This window comes from Mandrillus leucophaeus, unplaced genomic scaffold, assembly GCF_000951045.1.
Source record: "Mandrillus leucophaeus isolate KB7577 unplaced genomic scaffold, Mleu.le_1.0 Scaffold728, whole genome shotgun sequence".
Lineage (NCBI taxonomy): Eukaryota > Metazoa > Chordata > Mammalia > Primates > Cercopithecidae > Mandrillus > Mandrillus leucophaeus.
Window position 1 is genome coordinate 759,647 of NW_012107897.1, and position 19,079 is coordinate 778,725.

A 19,079-nucleotide genomic window follows, 5' to 3' on the forward strand; every position below is an offset into this window, starting at 1 on the left:
ACGGTAGGCTGGGAGGGAGACCCGCTCACCCCTTTTGACCCACCCCTGCAGCTCAGCCACGCCTCCTAGGGAGGTGGGCAGCCTCGCAGGAGCCCGCGCGAGGCTGCAGTGCCGCCCTCCGCCGCATGAGGGCAGCACGGCCTAGCCGGCGCAGCAGTGACGGCCCCCGTGGCCCTCTTGGCCAGAGCCAGGCGCAGGCCGGCTTGCGGTGCCGTCGTTCATTGGCCGCGGCGCGGGCGCTGCCATGTTGGCGGAAGCAGACCCCCCTGTGCCGTGGAAACTGGCGGTGGCCGCGGCCGCCGAGTCCGTCTGCGCAGCCTCCTGCGTTTTCTCCCTTGGATCTTGGCACTGAGAGGCGGTGGCCGGCGGGATGGAGAAAAGTAGGATGAACCTGCCCAAGGGGCCGGACACGCTCTGCTTCGACAAGGACGAGTTCATGAAGGTGCGCGCGGCCTCCGCTCCCCGAAGCCGGGCCATGGGGGTGCCTCTGCCCTGTGCCCTCTGGGGCCCTCTCTTCGGGCTGCTGCTTCTACCCGCGCACGCTCCGTATCTGGTCCTCCTCCGAGACCTCGCTGCACTTCGCAATGAGTCTTTTGGCCTCAGGTTTGGCAGGTGCAGCCTGGAGAAAGCACTTCTGTAAAATCGTGCATGTTACATGAAAAGGCCTGAAAGTTCTGGGCAAGTGGTTTTGAGCTGAATGTCAAAGCCTCTGTTACCCGTTCCTGTTACCGTGCAGTGCAGTCAGATTGCCAGTCCCCTTGTCGGAAAGAAGCTTGTTGACCGGGGTCTTGGAGCTCATTAAGTGTGTGTTGAATAAATCCCTGAGCCCACGTACTTTCCTAGGGACTCGGGTTGGAAAGAAAAAGAACTTAACCTGAAGTTTTGCTTAACATTCAGCTAAAGCTTCCGGAATGGGATCTTTAGAAGCTTAGAACATTCTTACTGACTTGCAGTACGACAGAGCAAACCATTACTCTTTAAAGAAGTTGCTCTACTTCTTTTTACATGATGCATTTGAAGAAGTTGGTAGTTGTAGGTCGTAAACTTAGAGAAAAGAAATATAAACTGAAAACACTTCACTGATGATAAAGTTCATCAGGCACAACCTTGAAAATGGCCAGGCTTTGAGTGAGAGCTAGGAGGAGCTTTGCCTATCTATTTGGTGTAACCCTCTGGGTCTGCACTTAAACCATTCAAAAAATGTTTATATTTAATTTCCTGAGGACTAGGAGTTTTGACACCACTTAGTAGCTGCTTTCAGTGTTAAAAAGCGCAAAGTTTTAGCTTGTTAGTAGACACCTACAATTTTGAGCAAGTGAGTTGAAATCCCTTACTCTGCCTTTCTTGGTGACTTAAAATGTTTTCTATTTTTCTAGAATAGCCTATCTCTTTTTGATAATATTTGCATTCAGATTACATCTCCAAAGCTCTGTTGTTGTTTTTTTAAGCATATCTGTATCTTCTCCAGTGTGACCATACCATTTTTAATATGTAGGACTTATCTATACCCAGGAATAATGTACGTTATTCTTGTAAGTGATATTCCTATTAGACCACTGTACTAAAAGGTGTAACTTCATTAGGATGTCTGAAAGAATGTACAGAATCAACTCATTGATCTAGAAACCCTTTGTTTCGCCCACTGGGTAAGAGCTACCCTGAAATGAGGGTGGAAAGAAACAGCTAAGGGTACATGCTGGGAAGAGGTGCCCTGGAAGAGGAAAGGCCACACACAGAGATCGGGGGCGTTGTTGACGTCAAGAATCTCGGAGTACAGAATAATCTCAGCTTGTCCATCTCTTGATTTCTTAAGGCTCAACACCAGCATCTTCTCTGACTCACTAACCCCACCACCTTTCCCACTGTGAGTTGACAGAATGCCTTTGGTATATGCAGCTTCAGTAAGTGAAATCACAGAAATGTAAGTTCTAAAATAGAACTTAGAGTGCAAACGGGGTGGGGGAGGGTGGCTGGAATGCCAGCAATTGCATATTTCGTGGCTCTATGAATATGCCGTACATTTTATAGTGCTTATAAAAGTGACAACATACATAGAAGAAAATACATAGAACAGCTGTTCTGTGTAAAATGTTGTTGATTTTTTAGGTGGAGCTTGAAGATAAAGGTTATTTGCAATTTTTGTTTCCTTAAACATATGTAACTATATATAAGTTACACTTCCATGGCAGAAAGGATGGTTGGAACATTTATCCAGGATATATTTCTGTGTTTGTGTCTCATTCAACACATTTTGTAATTGGATAGGTTTTGTGCGTGTGAGAAGGTTGGGATATGACATTTGCGTTGGGAGATTTGAGACTGCTTGAAAATCCAGTCAGTTGATGGGAAACTGCGTTTAGGTTGCCATAGATCGTAGCAGTTGTTTAATCAGTGGGCATTCCATGACCACCTGCTATGTGCCAGGCAGCAGTCTAGACATGAAGGTATAGGGATAAGTGAGATAGTTTTTTAGCTCTCTAGCATGGTAGATAGGAAGGACATGTGTGCCAAGAAACAGCACTTAGTCCACAGTGGCTAGCATGTGGAAGGATGGCCAGGAAAGAGACTGGGAAAGTAGAAAGTTAGATGAGATGGGATTGATTGCAAGTTGCATTGGGCCTTGTATACTACACTGATGAATTTGCACTTGGTGCAGTATTGGTTGTGGAGTTATAGTCAGGTTAAAAGCAGGAAATGGCATGATCATATATGTTGCAATTGGAACTGACTGGTAGCAGGAGGCTACTTAAAAAGTTATTTCAGTGGTTTTTATGAGATCTGAGAAATACAGGAGGGGATAGTTTGTGAAAAATATTACGTAAATGATCAAAAAGCAGGAGTGGCAGATGAACAAATCACTTGAGGGGTCAAAGGTGGTGGTGGCATGATGCGGTTGACTTTGTCAGCTTAATAAAAGTATACACGCTGAGCAATATAGAATGCACTTCTACAAAATATTAAAAAATTAGCCAGGTGTGGTGGCACATACCTGTAGTCCCAGCTACTTGGGAGGCTGAGGTGGGAGGATTACCTGAGCCTGTGGAGGTCAAGGCTGCAGTGAGCCAGGATTGCAGCGCTGCACTTCAGCCTGGACAACAGAGCGAGACCCCATCAAAAAAAAAAAAAAAAGAAAAGAAAAAGTACTATCACTCTTAGAGAGGGTTGACAATCGGTAGATGAATTAGGATGTAAGTTACTGGTAGTAGGAGAGAGGTTGTAGGCTAACAGGGATAACTTAAACCCACTTACCTAGGTGTGCTGTGGAAATCACATCCTGTCTCACATATGACTTCATCTGTTTTACAGAAAAAATAGAGGCCATCAAGCGGCAGCTCCTTCATCCTGCTGACAACAACCTCATTCTTGCGTTTGTACCTGTTCTCCCTCCCATCGTTAACCTGTTGTGTAGGGCAGTGGTCCCCAGCCTTTTTGACACTTTTGGAAGACAATTTTTCCATGGACCAGTGGTGCAGGGGATGGTTTTGGGATGATTCAAGCACATTACATTTATTGTGCACTTTATTTCTATAATTATTACATTGTAATACATAATGAAATAATTATACAACTCACCGTAATGTAGAATCAGTAGGAGCCCTGAGCTTGTTTTCTTGCAACTAGACAGTCCCATCTGGGGGTGGTGGGAGACAGTGACAGATCATTCGGCATTAGGTTCTCATAAGGAGTGCCTAACCTAGACCCATTGCGTGTGCAGTTCACAGTAGGGTCCATGCTCCTATGAGAATCTAGTGCTGCCACTGATCTGACAGGAGGCGGAGCTCTGATACAGAGTGGCTGTAAATACACGCTGCGTTCCTCCTGCTGTGCCGTCCGGTTCCTGACAGGTAGTTGGGGACCCCAGTAGGGGTCTTTCCTTCCTCCGGAGGTCTGCCTCCCATGCTTGGATCCGGTGCCCTCTCCCTTCTCAGGACCCTGTTATTCCCACCCTCTCCACACTCCTTTCCGTTGGCTTTCATACACACTCCTGTTTTGGTTTCTTCTACTGGACCCTCTAACCTCCAATTAAAGCCGCTCACTCTGTTCCATCTCACAGCCAAATGCTTAAGGGTTGTCTTTACTTTCTCTCCCTTCACTCTTAAATTCACTTCATTCTGGCTTCTGGTCCCATCATTCCACTAAAGACTTCTCACCAAAGTTAACTAGATGGAAGTTGATACGCCAGCCCTTTTCTGCCTCCTTCCCTGACCTCAGTAGACCAAATGCTTCCTTCATTTGCTTTCTGAAACTTGGTGCTTTCTGGTTTTCTTTTGGCTTCTCTGGTCTTGTCTCTTTTGCATAATCATTCTCCTCCTCCTAACCATTAACTGGTGGGTTATGGACTCAGCCACATGTCTGTTCCTTTTCACATGCTGTGCACTTTTCCCCAGGTGACCCACTTCATGCAGCTTCAGTGACCACGTGTAGACAGGTGAAAGGTTCATACTTCTGGCCCAAATGTCTTCGATCTGCAACCTCATGTGCACAGCACCTTGACATCTCTTCTTGGCTATCTCTGTGGCACCTCAAACTTGGCGTATTTAAAACTGAATTTGTGGGGGGAAGATGAAAAAACACAACCTCCTCTCAAACCTAGCTCTCTTCTGGTATTACCTATCTCAGGTATACTAGAGCTGAGGTAATCCATCCATCTGGTTATGAGTCAGAAAACCAGGAGTCGTCCTTGATAACACCTCTCTCCTTCACGTTCTTCAAATCCAATCTGTTACTGAGCCTTAGGATTTCACTTCCCAAATATCCCTGAAATTTGTCTACTTCTCTCCATCTCCTCTTTTCCCACTTTCTGACTCATCGTTATCTTTGGCCATTATAATCTAGTGGCTTCTTACTATAGTCCCCTGGCATCCATTCTTGCCTTTTTCTAGTCCATGTTCTACATCACAGGCAGGGTGCCCTTTTCAAAACGCATCTCGGTGCTTTTATGTAACAGGTGCTTGTATGTAATCAGACTGCCACCTATGTACACCATGAAGACATGAGAAAGCATTTTCCAGAACATTTGGAAGTATTCCAGAGCTGCTTGTTGCATTGATGGACAGTTTCTATTGATTAGTAGCTATCTTGATTATCAGATTGAAAAAACATAGTGTATGTAGACTTGAGTACTATCTGGTTTCAGGCATTGACCAGGGGTCTTGGAATGTATCTCCCTCAGATAAGGGGACCCCTTAGTGTAGTTCTGAGGCTGCTCTGTATTCTAAGTGTGTGAATAGGGAATATTGAAACAGGAGGTGTGTCCAGGAGAATAATGCCTGGCTGATTGAATAGCAGTGACCTGGAGATGTGGGCCCCAGTTTCAGCTCTGCTGACCACTCACGTGTGATTTTGTGCAAATCACTGGCCTCTGTGGGCTTGTGTCCTCATTTGTATCATGGGGTGATGCTTATCTCAGTACTCTTTGCAGTGTTTCTGGCTCTTGTCATTTTATGTTTCTGCGAATAAAGAAACTCACAGTTGCCCCTCAGTAGCCGCAGAGGATTGATTCCAGGACATCTCCCACCCCTTCACAGATAGCAAAATCCGCAAATGCTCAAGACCCTCTTGTAAATGGTGTAGTATTTGCATATAACCTACTTACATGCTCTGGAATACTTTAAATCACCTCTAGATCACGTACACTACCTAATACAGTGTAAATCGTTGTTATACTGTATTTTTATTTGCGTTACTTTTTATTTTTTACATTATTTTTTTAAAGAGTCTCTTCAATTCATGGCTGGTTGAATTAGACGGTGTGGAATGCCTGGATACAGAGGTACAGTTGTAGTAGATTCTTCCCATTTGCAGATAAAGAAACTGAGGTCCAGAGTTGTTGTGACTTCTCCCAAAGTCACACAACTAACTGGGGCAACTCAGGGCCCTTACCTCCTGACTCCCAGGCTTCAGTACTGGAAAAATAATCGTGTCATGCTTTCCTTTCTAGATGGTAGGAACTTTGGAATGTGTGATTTTGAATACTAAGAACAGCCCCAAAATATTGCATAGTCCTTATGCTAAAGCACATGCATTTTATCAGTAGGGACAAGATTGAGGGTCATCACTTATTTAAAACAAATTGTAACCCATCTAGTGATCTGGACTCTTGGCCTGTAGATGAGATACAGGAGAGCGGATGTGGGTGTGAAAGCCGCGCAGCCCAGTGTTGCTGAGTGCCCGGCACAGCGTGTGCCATCATTTCACAGCAACTAAAATGCTGACCTTACAGGTTCATGGTTTCATTTTCAGTCTTCATGAAAAGCTTGAATTATCTTTGGCTCCAGTTTGCAACAGAAATAAAGAATATATTTGAGACTGATTGTCACAAAATTTTCTAATTACCCACATGTGGAGCAATTTCCTAATGTGAAATACTTTTCTTGATGGTATGAGATCAGTACCATTGGACATACACAGTTTATTCAGTTGGCCTTTGGTAAAAAGAAGTTCTTTGGTATGCAAAAAAAAAAAAGAAAAAGAAAAAGAAAAAGCTTTCTGAGCAGTTGTGGCTTTCGATTTTGTAAGTCACTTTTTGCAATATTATACAATGTATTTCTTGAATAAAATGTTGAACTCATGGTCCCTTGAGTTTTTATTACTTGGGATAGTTGTTCAAAGTTAGATAAGCATGATGTAAATAGATCTTTGTTGTTTAACTAGTCATATAGCATTTAACATCAAATTTCTGTGAAGATTTAACTAAACAAATTAATCACAAATGGAGGCTTGGGCTTCCTCAGGTGTCCCTAAAACACCCACAGCAATGAGCACTTCAGAATGAGATCATTCTGCTTAAGCGCTCAAGAAATTAAGTTGAGAAAGTAAGCTGAAAGGCCACATAGATTATCATTAGTGTTAAATTGGGGTAAAAAGGAGAAAGAAAGAAAGAAGAAATCAGCTGGGACAGAGCACAAATATTTGTTAAAGGGAAGGGACAGGTTATAGGTTTTCTTTGCCTTCTCATAAATACGTCAAACCCAGGTACAGTATTGAACAGAGGATTTAGACATAAAATTGATGAATCCATTGAAACATAATAAGTTATTTAGCACTTAAGTGCTACTATTTCATACACCTTCTAAGATCATCTGTCCATAGATGCTGGAAAGCACTTTAGCATCCATTTTGAATTTCTCAAGCTTCAGTAATTTGGTAACCAAATAAAGGTTTAGAATGATCTTTGGGAGACACGAGTTCCAGACTAACTGGGTCGTGTGTCCGTGGGGCCACCCTGCACCGGGGACAGCCCTAGGTTGAGGGCAGGGGCTGGAGGGAAGAGCTCCAGGGACGTTTTTGCCCATAGCTTGCTGTTGTGAGGAAGGGTTCCCTTCCCACAGTCTCCCGTGGCTGGTGCCTTCATGGCATTCAGATCTCAGCTCAGATACCGCTCTGTAAGGGTCTTCTATCCCCTTTTCACCACTCACTTTCATAGGGTTCCATTTTATTTTCTTTGTAGCAGTTACCACTATTCATAATGTTTATGTGTTTACATGTTGATTTTCTCATTTCTCCATTAGAATATATGCTCCTTGAGAACAGGAATGTTGTCTTTGCTTTTCATTGCTGTGCCCCCTGTAATTACAGTAGTGCCTGAGTCACGCTGTGAATCTTTATTTATTTATTGGATTTATTGGGCTTATTTCATTGTGGTTTTATTTTTGTTACTTATTTATTTTATTTTATTTTAGATTCAGGAAGTGCATGTGCAGGTTTGTTACGTGGTTATGGTGTGTAATGGTGAGGTTTGTGCTTCTAGTGTACTCATCACCCAGATAGTGAATGTTGTACCCAATAGGTAATTTTTCAGCCCTTATCTTCCTCCAACCCTTCCCCTTTTGAATCCCCAGTGTCTATTAATTCCGTCTTTATGTCCACATGTACCCATCATTTATGTCCCACTTAGAAGGGAGATGATGTGCTATTTGACTTTCTGAGTTAGTTCATTTAGGATAGTGACCTCCAGCTCTTTCCATGTTGCTGCAAAAGACACGATTTCATCTTTTTATGGCTGCATAGTATTCTATGGTATATATGTACCACATTTTCTTTTTACATTCTCACCAACAGTGTATAAGCATTCCTCTTTCTCACATCCAGTGTTGTTTTTTGACTTTTTAATAAAAGCTGTTCTGATTGGTGTTAGATGGTATCTCATTGTGATTTTAATTTGCATTTCTCTGACGATTAGTTACATTGGACATTTTTTCATAGGTTTGTTGGCTGCTTGTATGTCTTCTTTTGCGAAATGTCTGTTCATGTCCTTTGCCCACTTTTTAGTGGAGTTACTTGTGTTTTTCTTGTTGATTTGTTAAAGTCCCACATAGACTCTGGATATTAGTCTTTTGTTGCATGTATAATTTCCATATGTTTTCTTCCATTCTGTAGATTGCCTGTTTACTCTGCTGTTCTTTTGCTCTGCAGAGCTTTTTAGTTTAATGAAGTCTCACGTGTCTATTTTTGTTTTTGTTGCATCTGCTTTGAGGTCTTAGTCATAAATCCTTTGCCAAGGCCAATGTCCAGAAGAAATTTTCCTAGGTTTTCTTCTAGAATTTTTATAGTTTCAGGTCTTACATTTAAGTTTTTAATCCATCTTGACTTAGTTTTTATATATGGTGAGAAATATGGGTCCAGTTTCATTTTTCTGCACGTAGTGAATATTTAATGTTTATCAAATATGCAGGGGCATTTATTCTTATCTGTTGATCCTTTGTCTTAAAGAATGGTTTGAAACACACAGACATATAGGAGCTCATACTAATCTTTTATGACTTTCCACCTATAGTTTATTTAATCCACAGTTTAGCACATAATGTTTTGTGTTGGTATTTATCTCAATGAGACTGATCATGTTTTGAGGGCAGAGATCGTGTCTTCAGCTTGGTGTTCCCTCTTAGTGTAGTACCTCCCATCATTATGAATACAGAATGATGTCTGGGGGATTTGGGTTCTGTCACAGCTGCGGTAGCTGATGATTTGATAGTTTTCTATATTTGGGGAACATTTTACTTTCTGGCATTCAGCATGAGGCAGCTTGGAGAATTTTGGTCTTCTGTTAAAAGTTCTATGAAGTTTTCTCAGTGTTAAGGATATTGATATTTGGGTCTCAGGCAAGCTTTAAATGATTACTTCCCCAGTTCTCTTGTGTTAGTCGTTGTTTGCCATCCTTGTGTGCAAGTAGTTATTAAAACAGCTAAACTTTTAAACTTTATTTGGTTTTAAATTTGATTGTCACTATTCTAGTTAATGGTTCTTAAGTTTTCCACAGCTGGTTTGTTTTGCTGTCTTATTATCCTGTATATGATTTGTTAGTCAACTTCTAGCTGTTTGGGGCATTTGTACTTTACCTGGGTTTAAGTCAGAAATATCTCTGAGTATAAAGAGAAATGATTTTTCTTTTAATTTCTGGGCTTACAGACCATAATTCTTGACTTTTTCCAGCATTTTCAGACATAGGCATATGTATTTTAACAAGAAAAAAGTCTACTTTAAAAAATATTGCTTTTTAACTAAAATAGCTTATTTTCAAAAAGTGGATACTATTCTATTCAGGTAAAAAAAGTTTATCTACCTTAGTATTTTTTAATTAATAGACTATTTTTTGGAGCAGTTTTAGTTTTATAGAAAAATTGAGCAGAAAGCACAGAGGTCCCATCTATCCCGTCCCGCCTCCCCCTTCACAGTTTCTCCTAGTAACATCTTGCTTTAGTATCTTACCTTTGTTACAATTGATGAACCAATATTGAGGCATTATTTTTAACTGAAGTGCCATAGTTTTTATTAAGAATTAATTCTTTGTGTTCTACATTCGATGGATTTTCATAAGTGCATAGTGTCATGTATCCACTATTACAGTATCATGCAGAACAGTTTCACTGCTTTACAAATCCCTTGTGCTCTGCCTGTCCATTCTTCCCCGTCTCTCGGCACCCTCCGCACCCCCAGCACCCTCTCATCCCTAACCCCAGGCAACTACTGATCTCTTTAGTCTCCATAGTTTTGCTATTTCCTGAATATCATGTATGTAGTTGGAATCATACAGTATATATAGCCTTTTCAGATTGGCTTCTTTCACTTAGAAATATACATTTAAGATTCCTCCGTGTCTTTGTGGCTTCATATAGCTCATCTCTTTTTATTGCTGAGTAACATTCCATGTATGGATATGCCACAGTTTGTTCATCTGTTTACCTATTAAAAGAAATCATATTTGCTTCCAAGTTTTGGCAGTTAGAATAAGGCTGCTATAAACATTCACATTCAGGTTTTTGTATGGACATACATTTTCAACTCGTTTGGCTAAATAAGGAGCACAATTGGTAAGACTCTGTTTAGTTTTGTAAGAAGCTGCCAAGCTGTCTTCCAAAGTGACTTCCATTTTGCATTCTTCCCAGAGTTCCTACTGCTCCATAACCTCAGAAGCATTTGGTATTGTCAATGTTTTGGATTTTAGTCATTCTGTTCATTAGTGTCTTGTTTTAATTTGCAGTTCCCTAATAATAACTCATGTTGAGCATTTTTTCAGATCTTTTACTCATTTTAAAATTAGGTTTGATTTCATACTGCTTGCCCACCCCAGCTTTATTTAGGTATGATTGTCAAATAAAAATTGTATGACAAATAAAAATTATATACAGTGTGATGATTTGATAATGTGTATACATTGTGAAATAATTACCATAATCAAGGTAGTGTATTCATCATCTCACATAGTTAACCCCCTCTTAAGATCTACTCTCTTAGCACATTTCAAGAATACAGTATATTATTAACTATAGTCATCATGCTATACATTAGAACTCCAGAATTTATTTATCTTATAGCTGGAAGTTTGTATCATTTGACATTACTCCCAACCCCAGTCCCCATTCTCCAGCACCTAGTAACCACAATTCTACTTTTTGTTTCAATGAGTTTGACTTCTTTATTTTTTGTTTTTTGTTTTTGTTTTTGTTTTTTTTGGAGACAGAGTCTCGCTGTGTTGCCCAGGAAAGAGTGCAGTGGCATCATCTTGGCTCACTGCAACCTCCGCCTCCCAGGCTCAAGTGATTCTCATGCCTCAGCCTCCCAAGTAGCTGGGATTACAGGCGCATGCCACCACGCCGGGCTAATTTTTGTATTTTTAGTAGAGACGGAGTTTTGCCATGTTGGCCAGGCTGGTCTTGAACTCCCAACCTCAAGTGAACCACCCACTTCAGCCTCTCAAAGCGCTGGCATTACAGGCGTGAGCCATTGTGCCCAGCCAGAGTTTGACTTTAGATTCTATGAAGACACTCCATATTAGTGAGCGTCTAATTTTGTGTTGCTAAAACAGAATACTTGGGACTGGATAATTTATAAACTATAGAAGTTTATGTGGCTCATATTTTTGGAGGTTGGGAAGTTCAAGTCAAGAGGCCAAATCTGGTGAAGGCTTTCTTGCTGTGTCAAAATGGGGTGTAGAGCATCATGTGGCAGAGATTGGATAGGAGGAGCATGCAAGAGCAAGAAAGGGCTGAACTCACTTTTATAACCCTCTCTCAAAAATGAATCCACTTGCATGGTAACAGCTTGAATACATTCATGAGGACAAAGCCCTCATGACCACTTCTTAAAGGTCTCCTCTCATGAACTCTTGTATTGGAGATTCAGTTTTCTTGTATGTTTAAGTTCTTTGTAGACTCTGGATATTAGCCCTTTGTCAGATGGATAGATAGCAAAAATTTTCTCCCATTCTGTAGGTTGCCTGTTCACTCTGATGATAGTTTCTTTTGCTGTGCAGAAGCTCTTTAGTTTAATTAGATTCCATTTGTCAGTTTTGGCTTTTGCTGCCATTGCTTTTGGTGTTTTGAACATGAAGTCTGCCCATGACTATGTCCTGAATGGTATTACCTAGGTTTTCTTCTAGGATTTTTATGGTTTTAGGTCTTATGTTTAAGTCTTTAATCCATCTTAAGTTGATTTTTGTATAAGGTGTAAGGAAGGGGTCCAGTTTCAGTTTTCTGCATGTGGCTAGCCAGTTTTCCCAACAGCATTTATTAAATAGGGAATCTTTTCTCCATTGCTTGTGTCAGGTTTGTCAAAGATCAGATGATTGTAGATGTGTGGTGTTATTTCTGAGGCCTCTGTTCTGTTCCAGTGGTATATATATATGTTTTGGTACCAATACCATACTATTTCGGTTACTGTAGCCTTGTAGTATAGTTTGAAGTCAGGTAGTGTGATGCCTCCAGCTTTGTTCTTTTTGCTTAGGGTTGTCTTGGCTATGCGGGCTCTTCTTTGAGATGAGTTTTTTCCAATTCTGTGAAAAAAGTCAGTGGTAGCTTGATGGGGATAGCATTGAATCTGTAAATTACTTTGGGCAGTATGGCCATTTTCACGATACTGATTCTTCCTATCCATGAACATGGAATGTTTTTCCATTTGTTTGTGTCCTCTCTTATTTCTTTCAGCAGCAGTTTGTAGTTCTTGAAGAAGTCTTTCACATCCCTTGTAGGTTGTATTCCTAGGTATTTTATTATCTTAGTAGCAGTTGTGAATGGGAGTTCACTCAGGATTTGACTCTCTGTCTGTTATTGGTGTATTGGAATGCTTGTGATTTTTGCACATTGATTTTGTATCCTGAGACTTTGCTGAAGTTGCTTATCAGCTTAAGGAGATTTTAGGCTGAGACGATGGGGTTTTCTAAATATGTAATCATGTCATCTGCAAACAGAGACAATTTGACTTCCTCTCTTCCTATTTGAATACCCTTTATTTCTTTCTCTTGCCTGATTACCCTGGCCAGAACATCCAATACTATGTTGAATAGAAGTGGTGAGAGAGGACATCCTTGTCTTGTGCCAGTTTTCAAAGGGAGTGCTTCCAGTTTTTGCCCACTCAGTATGATATTGGTGGTGGGTTTGTCATAAATAGCTCTCGTTATTTTGAGATAGGTTCCATCAATACCTAGTTTATTGAGAGTTTTTAGCACGACGGGGTGTTGAATTTTGACAAAGGCCTTTCTGCATCTATTGAGATAATGTTTTGGTTTTTGTCATTAGTTCTGTTTATGTGATGGTTTACGTTTATTGATTTGCGTATGTTGAACCAGCCTTGCATCCCAGGGATGAAGCCAACTTGATTGTGGTGGATAAGCTTTTTGATGTGCTGCTGGATTTGGTTTGCCAGCATTTTATTGAGGATTTTAGCATTGATGTTCATCAAAAATATTGGCCTGAAATTTTCTTTTTTTGTTGTGTTTCTGCCAGGTTTTGGTATCAGTATGATGCTGGCCTCATAAAATGAGTTAGGGAGGATTCCCTCTTTTTCTATTGTTTGGAATAGTTTCAGAAGGAATGGTACCAGCTCCTCTTTGTACCTCTGGTGGAATTCAGCTGTTAATCCATCTGGTCCTGGACTTTTTTTGGTTGGTATGCTATTAATTGCTGCCTCAATTTCAGAACTTGTTATTGGTCTATTCAGGGATTCGACTTCTTCCTGGTTTAGCCTTGGGAGGTTGTATGTGTCCAGGAATTTATCCATTTCTTCTAGATTTTCTAGTTTATTTGCCTAGAGGTGTTTATAGTGTTCTCTGATGGTAGTCTGTATTTCTGTGGGATTGGGGGTAATATCCCCTTTATCATTTTTTATTGCATCTATTTGAATCTTCTCTCTTTTCTTATTTATTGGTCTGGCTAGAGGTCTATCTATTTTGTTGATCTTTTCAAAAAACCAGCTCCTGGTTTCATTGGTTCGGTGATTTTTTTTGAAGAATTTTTCGTGTCTCTATCTCCTTCAGTTCTGCTCTGATCTTAGTTATTTCTTGTCTTCTGCTAGCTTTTGAATTTGTTTGCTGTTGCTTCTCCAGTTCTTTTAATTTTGATGTTAAGGTGTCAATTTTAGATCTTTCCTGCTTTCTCTTGTGGGCATTTAGTGCTATAAAGCTCCCTCTACACACTGCTCTAAATGTGTCCCAGAGATTCTGGTATGTTGTGTCTTCATTCTCGTTGGTTTCAAAGAACATCTTTATTTCTGCCTTCATTTCATTATTTACCCAGTAGTCATTCTGGAGCAGGTTGTTCAGTTTCCATGTAGTTGTGCGGTTTTGAGTGAGTTTCTTAATCCTGAGTTCTAATTTGATTGCACTGTGGTCTGAGAGTCTGTTATGATTTTTATTCTTTTGCATTTGCTGAGGAGTGTTTCACTTCCAGTTACGTGGCCAATTTTATAATAAGTGCAGTGCAATGCTGAGAAGAATGTGTATTCTGTTGATTTGGGGTGGAGAGTTCTATAGATATCTATTAGGTCCTCTTGATCCAGAACTGAGTTCAAGTCCTGAATATCCTTGTTAATTTTCTGTTTTGTTGATCTGTCTAATATTGACAATGGCGTGTTAAAATCTCCCACTATTATTGTGTGGGAGTCTAAGTCTCTTTGTAGGTCTCTGAGAACTTGCTTTATGAGTCCGGGTGCTCCTGTATTGGGTGCATCTATATTTAGGATAATTAGCTCTTGTTGCATTGATTCCTTTACTATTATGTAACGCCCTTCTTTGTCTCTTTTGATCTTTGTTAAAGTATGTTTTGGATTAGGATTGCAACTCCTGCTTCTTTTTGCTTTCCATTTGCTTGGTAAATATTCCTCCATCCCTGTATTTTGAGCCTATGTGTGTCTCTGCACGTGAGATGGGTCTCCTAAATACAGCACACCGATGGGTCTTGACTCTTTATCCAATTTGCCAGTCTGTGTCTTTTAATTGGGGCATTTAGTACGTTTACATTTAAGGTTAATATTGTTATGTGTGAATTTGACCCTGTCATTATTTTGCCCATTAGTTAACGCAGTTTCTTTATAGTGTCGATGGTCTTTACAATTTGGTATGTTTTTGCAGTGGCTGGTACCAGTTTTTCCTTTCTATGTTTAGTGCTTCCTTCTAGAGCTCTTGTAAGGCAGGACCTGGTGGTGACAAAATCTCTCAGCATTTGCTTGTCTGTAAAGGACTTTATTTCTCCTTTGCTTATGAAGCTTAGTATGGTTGGATATGAAATTCTGGGTTGAAAATTGTTTTCTTTAAGAATGTTGAATATTGACCCCTAGTCTCTTCTGGCTTATAGGGTTTCTGCAGAGATATCTGCTGTTATTCTGATGGGCTTCCCTTTGTGGGTAACTCAACCTTTCTCTCTGTCTGCCTTTAACATTTTTTCCTTCATTTCGGCCTTGGTGAATCTGATGATAATGTGTCTTGGGGTTACTCTTCTCGAAGAGTATCTTTGTGGTGTTTTCTATATTTCCTGAATTTGAATGTTGGCCTGTCTTGCTAGGTTGGGGAAGTTCTCCTGGGTAATATCCTGCAGAATGTTTTCCAACTTGGTTCCATTTTCCCTATCACTTTCAGGTACACCAGTCGAATGCAGATTTGGTCTTTTCATCTACTCCATATTTCTTGGAGGCTTTATTCTTTCCTTTTTTTTCTTCTTTCTCTAATCTTGTCTTCTCACTTCATTTCATTAAGTTGGTCTTCAGTCTCTGATATCCTTTCTTCTGCTTGATTGATTCGGCTGTTGATACTTGTGTGTGCTTCACAAAGTTCTCATGGTGTGTTTTTCAGCTCCGTCAGGTCATTTATAGTCTTCTCCAAACTGGTTATTCTAATTAGCAATTCGTCTAACCTTTTTGCAAAGTTCTTAGCTTCCTTGCATTGGGGTAGAACATGCTCCTTTAGCTTGGAGGAGTTAGTTATTACCCACCTTCCAAAGCCTACTTCTGTCAGTTTGTCAAACTCATTCTCCATCCAATTTTGTTCCCTTGCTGGCGAGGAGTTGTGATCCTTTGGAGGAGAAGTGGTGTTCTGGTTTTTGGAATTTTCAGCGTTTTTATACTGGTTTCTCCCCATCTTTGTGGATTCATCTACCTTTGGACTTTGTTGTTGGTGACTTTTGGATGGAGTCTTTGAGTGGACGTGCTATTCCTTTCTGTTTGTTAGTTTTCCTTCTGACAGTCAGGCCCCTCTGCTGTAGATCTGCTGGAATTTGTTGGAGGTCCACTCCAGACCCTGTTTGCCTGGATTTCATCAGTGGAGGCTGCAGAACAGCAAAGATTGCTGCCTGTTCTTTCCTCTGGAAGTTTCATCCCAGAGGGGCACCTGCCAGATGCCAGCCAGAGCTCTCCTGTATGAAGTGTCTGTCGGCCCATATTGGGAGGTGTCTCCCAATCAGGATGCACGGAGGTCAGGGACCCACTTGAGGAGGCAGTCTGACCCTTACCAGAGCTCATACGCTGTGCTGGGAGGTCCACTGCTCTCTTCAGAGCCATCAGGCAGGAACGTTTAAGTCTGCTGAAGCTGTGCCCACAGCCACCCCTTCCCCCAGATGCTCTGTCCCAGGGAGATGGGGGTTTTATCTGTAAGTCCCTGACTGGGGCTGCTGCCTTTCTTTCAGAGATGGCCTGCCCAGAGAGGAGAAATCTGGCAGTCTGGCCATCGCAGCCTTACTGAGCTGCAGTGTGCTTCTCAGGCTCCTGAACATCTTGTTTGGTGGAATACTCAACATCCATATAAAACATAAATGCAAATTTATATGGATTATGAAAAGATATCCAAGTTGTATTGTTATATGGGGAAAAGCAGTTTACATACAGCATGAATATTTAGATTCTGTGTGTGCATGTGACACATAGAGAAACATCTGGAAGGATGTGAATCACAGTGTTAGGTAGAGAGAAAAATAGTGCTTATCTCTACAGCATGATAATTTGGGTGATTTTTTTTTTTTGCTCTGATGGAGATTTTTAATGTAATTCTTTGTTGTTTGAAAGTTTTACATTGAACATTTGTTACTTTAAAATTAAGGGGAAACATTTCTATTTTGAGAAGAACCTGATTGAATTGTGTTGTTTTGAAAAAGAAGTTCACTTTTAGAATTTTAGGCAACAGGAGAGGATGTTGTCCGTCAGGGCCACCCTTCTTGGCACCTTTGTAAAGCGGACAAACACCTTCATACTTTCATGTATGAAGACACTTTCTTCCTGCAGCAGCATGGCCTTGTAAATGAAGGGAATGGGCTTTCTTACTCTTTCTTCCATTTCATTTGTATATGTCACTGTGATGTCATTGCCATAATTTTTTCTTCTCTGGTTTTATTTTTCAGGAAGATTTCGATGTCGATCATTTTGTGTCTGACTGTAGGAAGCGGGTCCAGCTGGAAGAACTGAGAGATGACCTGGAGCTCTACTATAAACTTCTTAAAACAGCCATGGTCGAACTCATCAACAAGGATTATGCAGATTTTGTCAATCTTTCAACAAACCTGGTAAACTTTAAATCCACAGTCCCATTTACACACATACAATTTCTTTCTCACTCATACTTATTCTTAGAAGTGTTGTGTGTTTTTAGAAACCTTTTAGTTGATGTCCTCACAGAAATTTGAAGAGATCACTAATCTCATCAATAAAATAACCAAACTTTCTTGATATACAATTTTGCTTTTTTACTTATTTAAGACTATTCTAAATTGAATATTTTTTGAATTTGATATTATTAAAAAGCAAAGGCTAGTAATAGCAGAGTGGTTGTTTTTGTTAGCTGCTGATTACTGTGAAATCTCTCTGGTTTAGACCAATTTGCAAGAGCAAATATCAGCTGTTCTTAAGGAAATGTTTAATTTACTTTCAGATACATATGCGAGCCAGAGCTAGATTCAGAGAACATTGGCCAATATTGATCTTTAGGAGGCTTGGTTTTATAAAATGTAAGAATAGTTTGCCATGAGCTATCAGCTGTTTATAAAAGTAGGTTAGAAGTGCTTATGTTTTAATACTCCCAAAGTTTGCCTTTTGGTCATCCTGTTCCTATTTTATTTTACTTTTAAAACTCTCTCCAAAGAAGTACAGAAAGTAACCATCTCCATGGAAACTTTAAGAAGCATTAAAATTAATGAGCCATATTTGCATTTGGGAAATGTACATCTAAGATAAATGTTGTAGTGGGATTAGAAACCTAGAAATTTTTATTTCCATTCTATTTCATTTGGATTTTTCTCAAGGGTTATAATGGTTAGGACAGATAGAGTCCTTGAGACTTTCACATCAGCTGGTTGAATATTGTAAATTACAGACGGATAGCTCTTTATCTCCAGTTAAAATTTCTCAAATTCATTAAAATATTCAGAGGCAAATTGTGCCTAAGAAAGCTTTTATTTATTATGACTTCTTTTATTTTTATAGTTTTCATGTACATCAAAGGTTTTTTCACATTCTATCAACAATATTTATTGTAAAATAACATGTTATTTAGTTATTAGCAATATATGGTTGTTCGTTTTGTTGTACAGAAAGAATAACGTAAGTCTAGCACTGCATTAATCATTAAATAGATACTTAGCGATTACTCTTGATTGTGAAGTGTGTGTGCCAACATGATCTCTGCCTTTAGGTTGGCATGGACAAAGCCCTCAACCAGCTTTCTGTGCCTTTGGGACAATTACGAGAAGAGGTTCTGGTAAGTTTCCCAAATAACATTAAACAGTTTATCATAAAGCATGATATGCTTGTTTGCCCCTCTAAAAAAGAATTCCTTTAATCTGTTAGATTGTTGTTTTTTGTTTTTTGAATGTTTAGTAATTATAATACCCTTGGAAAAGTTGTAAATCATTCTCTATTTTTTGCATGTGATACTATAACCAAAAAAATTTATGTTTGATTTGAAGATGACAGATTCTTGGAGTAGATAGCTTTAAAATGTTGGGGGAGGAGAAAGCTGTTTGAAAACTCAACTTGTTACCGTCAGCTCACTCATATGTAGGTAGTCACTAATTTAAGAATAGCTTCTATTTTTAAAATTTGTAGTTTTACAAATATTTTCTCAAATAATATTTTATATATTGTTAGGTTCCTAGACTATCCACAGAAGCTCTTTAAACCCTAATGTAACTGAAGGATAATATACAATTAATGTAATAACTAATTGCATTTATTTTAATGTTCCTATGAGATAATGTCTGCTGTGAGTTGGGACTCCCATGTCTAAGCCATTGGAGACAGGGACTCCATCCGGATGAACAGTAGAGAAGGAAGTTTTAGCATCATTTTCAACAGAAAAGTGTGCCACCCTGTCCTGTCCCTGCTGGTCC

At 39.9% G+C, this 19,079-nt stretch overlaps 1 protein-coding gene across 3 annotated transcripts in view; it reads left to right on the forward strand.

Annotated features, from left to right (window-relative positions):
- Nucleotides 1-219: 219 nt before the first annotated feature.
- The window catches only part of COG2 (component of oligomeric golgi complex 2), a 51,619-nt gene continuing 32,759 nt past the window's right edge, over nucleotides 220-19,079 (forward strand). For 2 of the 3 annotated variants that reach the window (XM_011965465.1, XM_011965466.1), the window contains exons 1-3: nucleotides 220-442; nucleotides 17,097-17,258; nucleotides 18,383-18,448. In XM_011965465.1, coding sequence (XP_011820855.1) covers nucleotides 371-442; nucleotides 17,097-17,258; nucleotides 18,383-18,448 — 300 coding nt within the window. In that variant the 5' untranslated portion in view covers nucleotides 220-370. Of the gene's footprint in view, nucleotides 443-574; nucleotides 805-17,096; nucleotides 17,259-18,382; nucleotides 18,449-19,079 lie in introns of those variants that run through there. The other variant, XM_011965467.1, reaches the window with a different exon arrangement.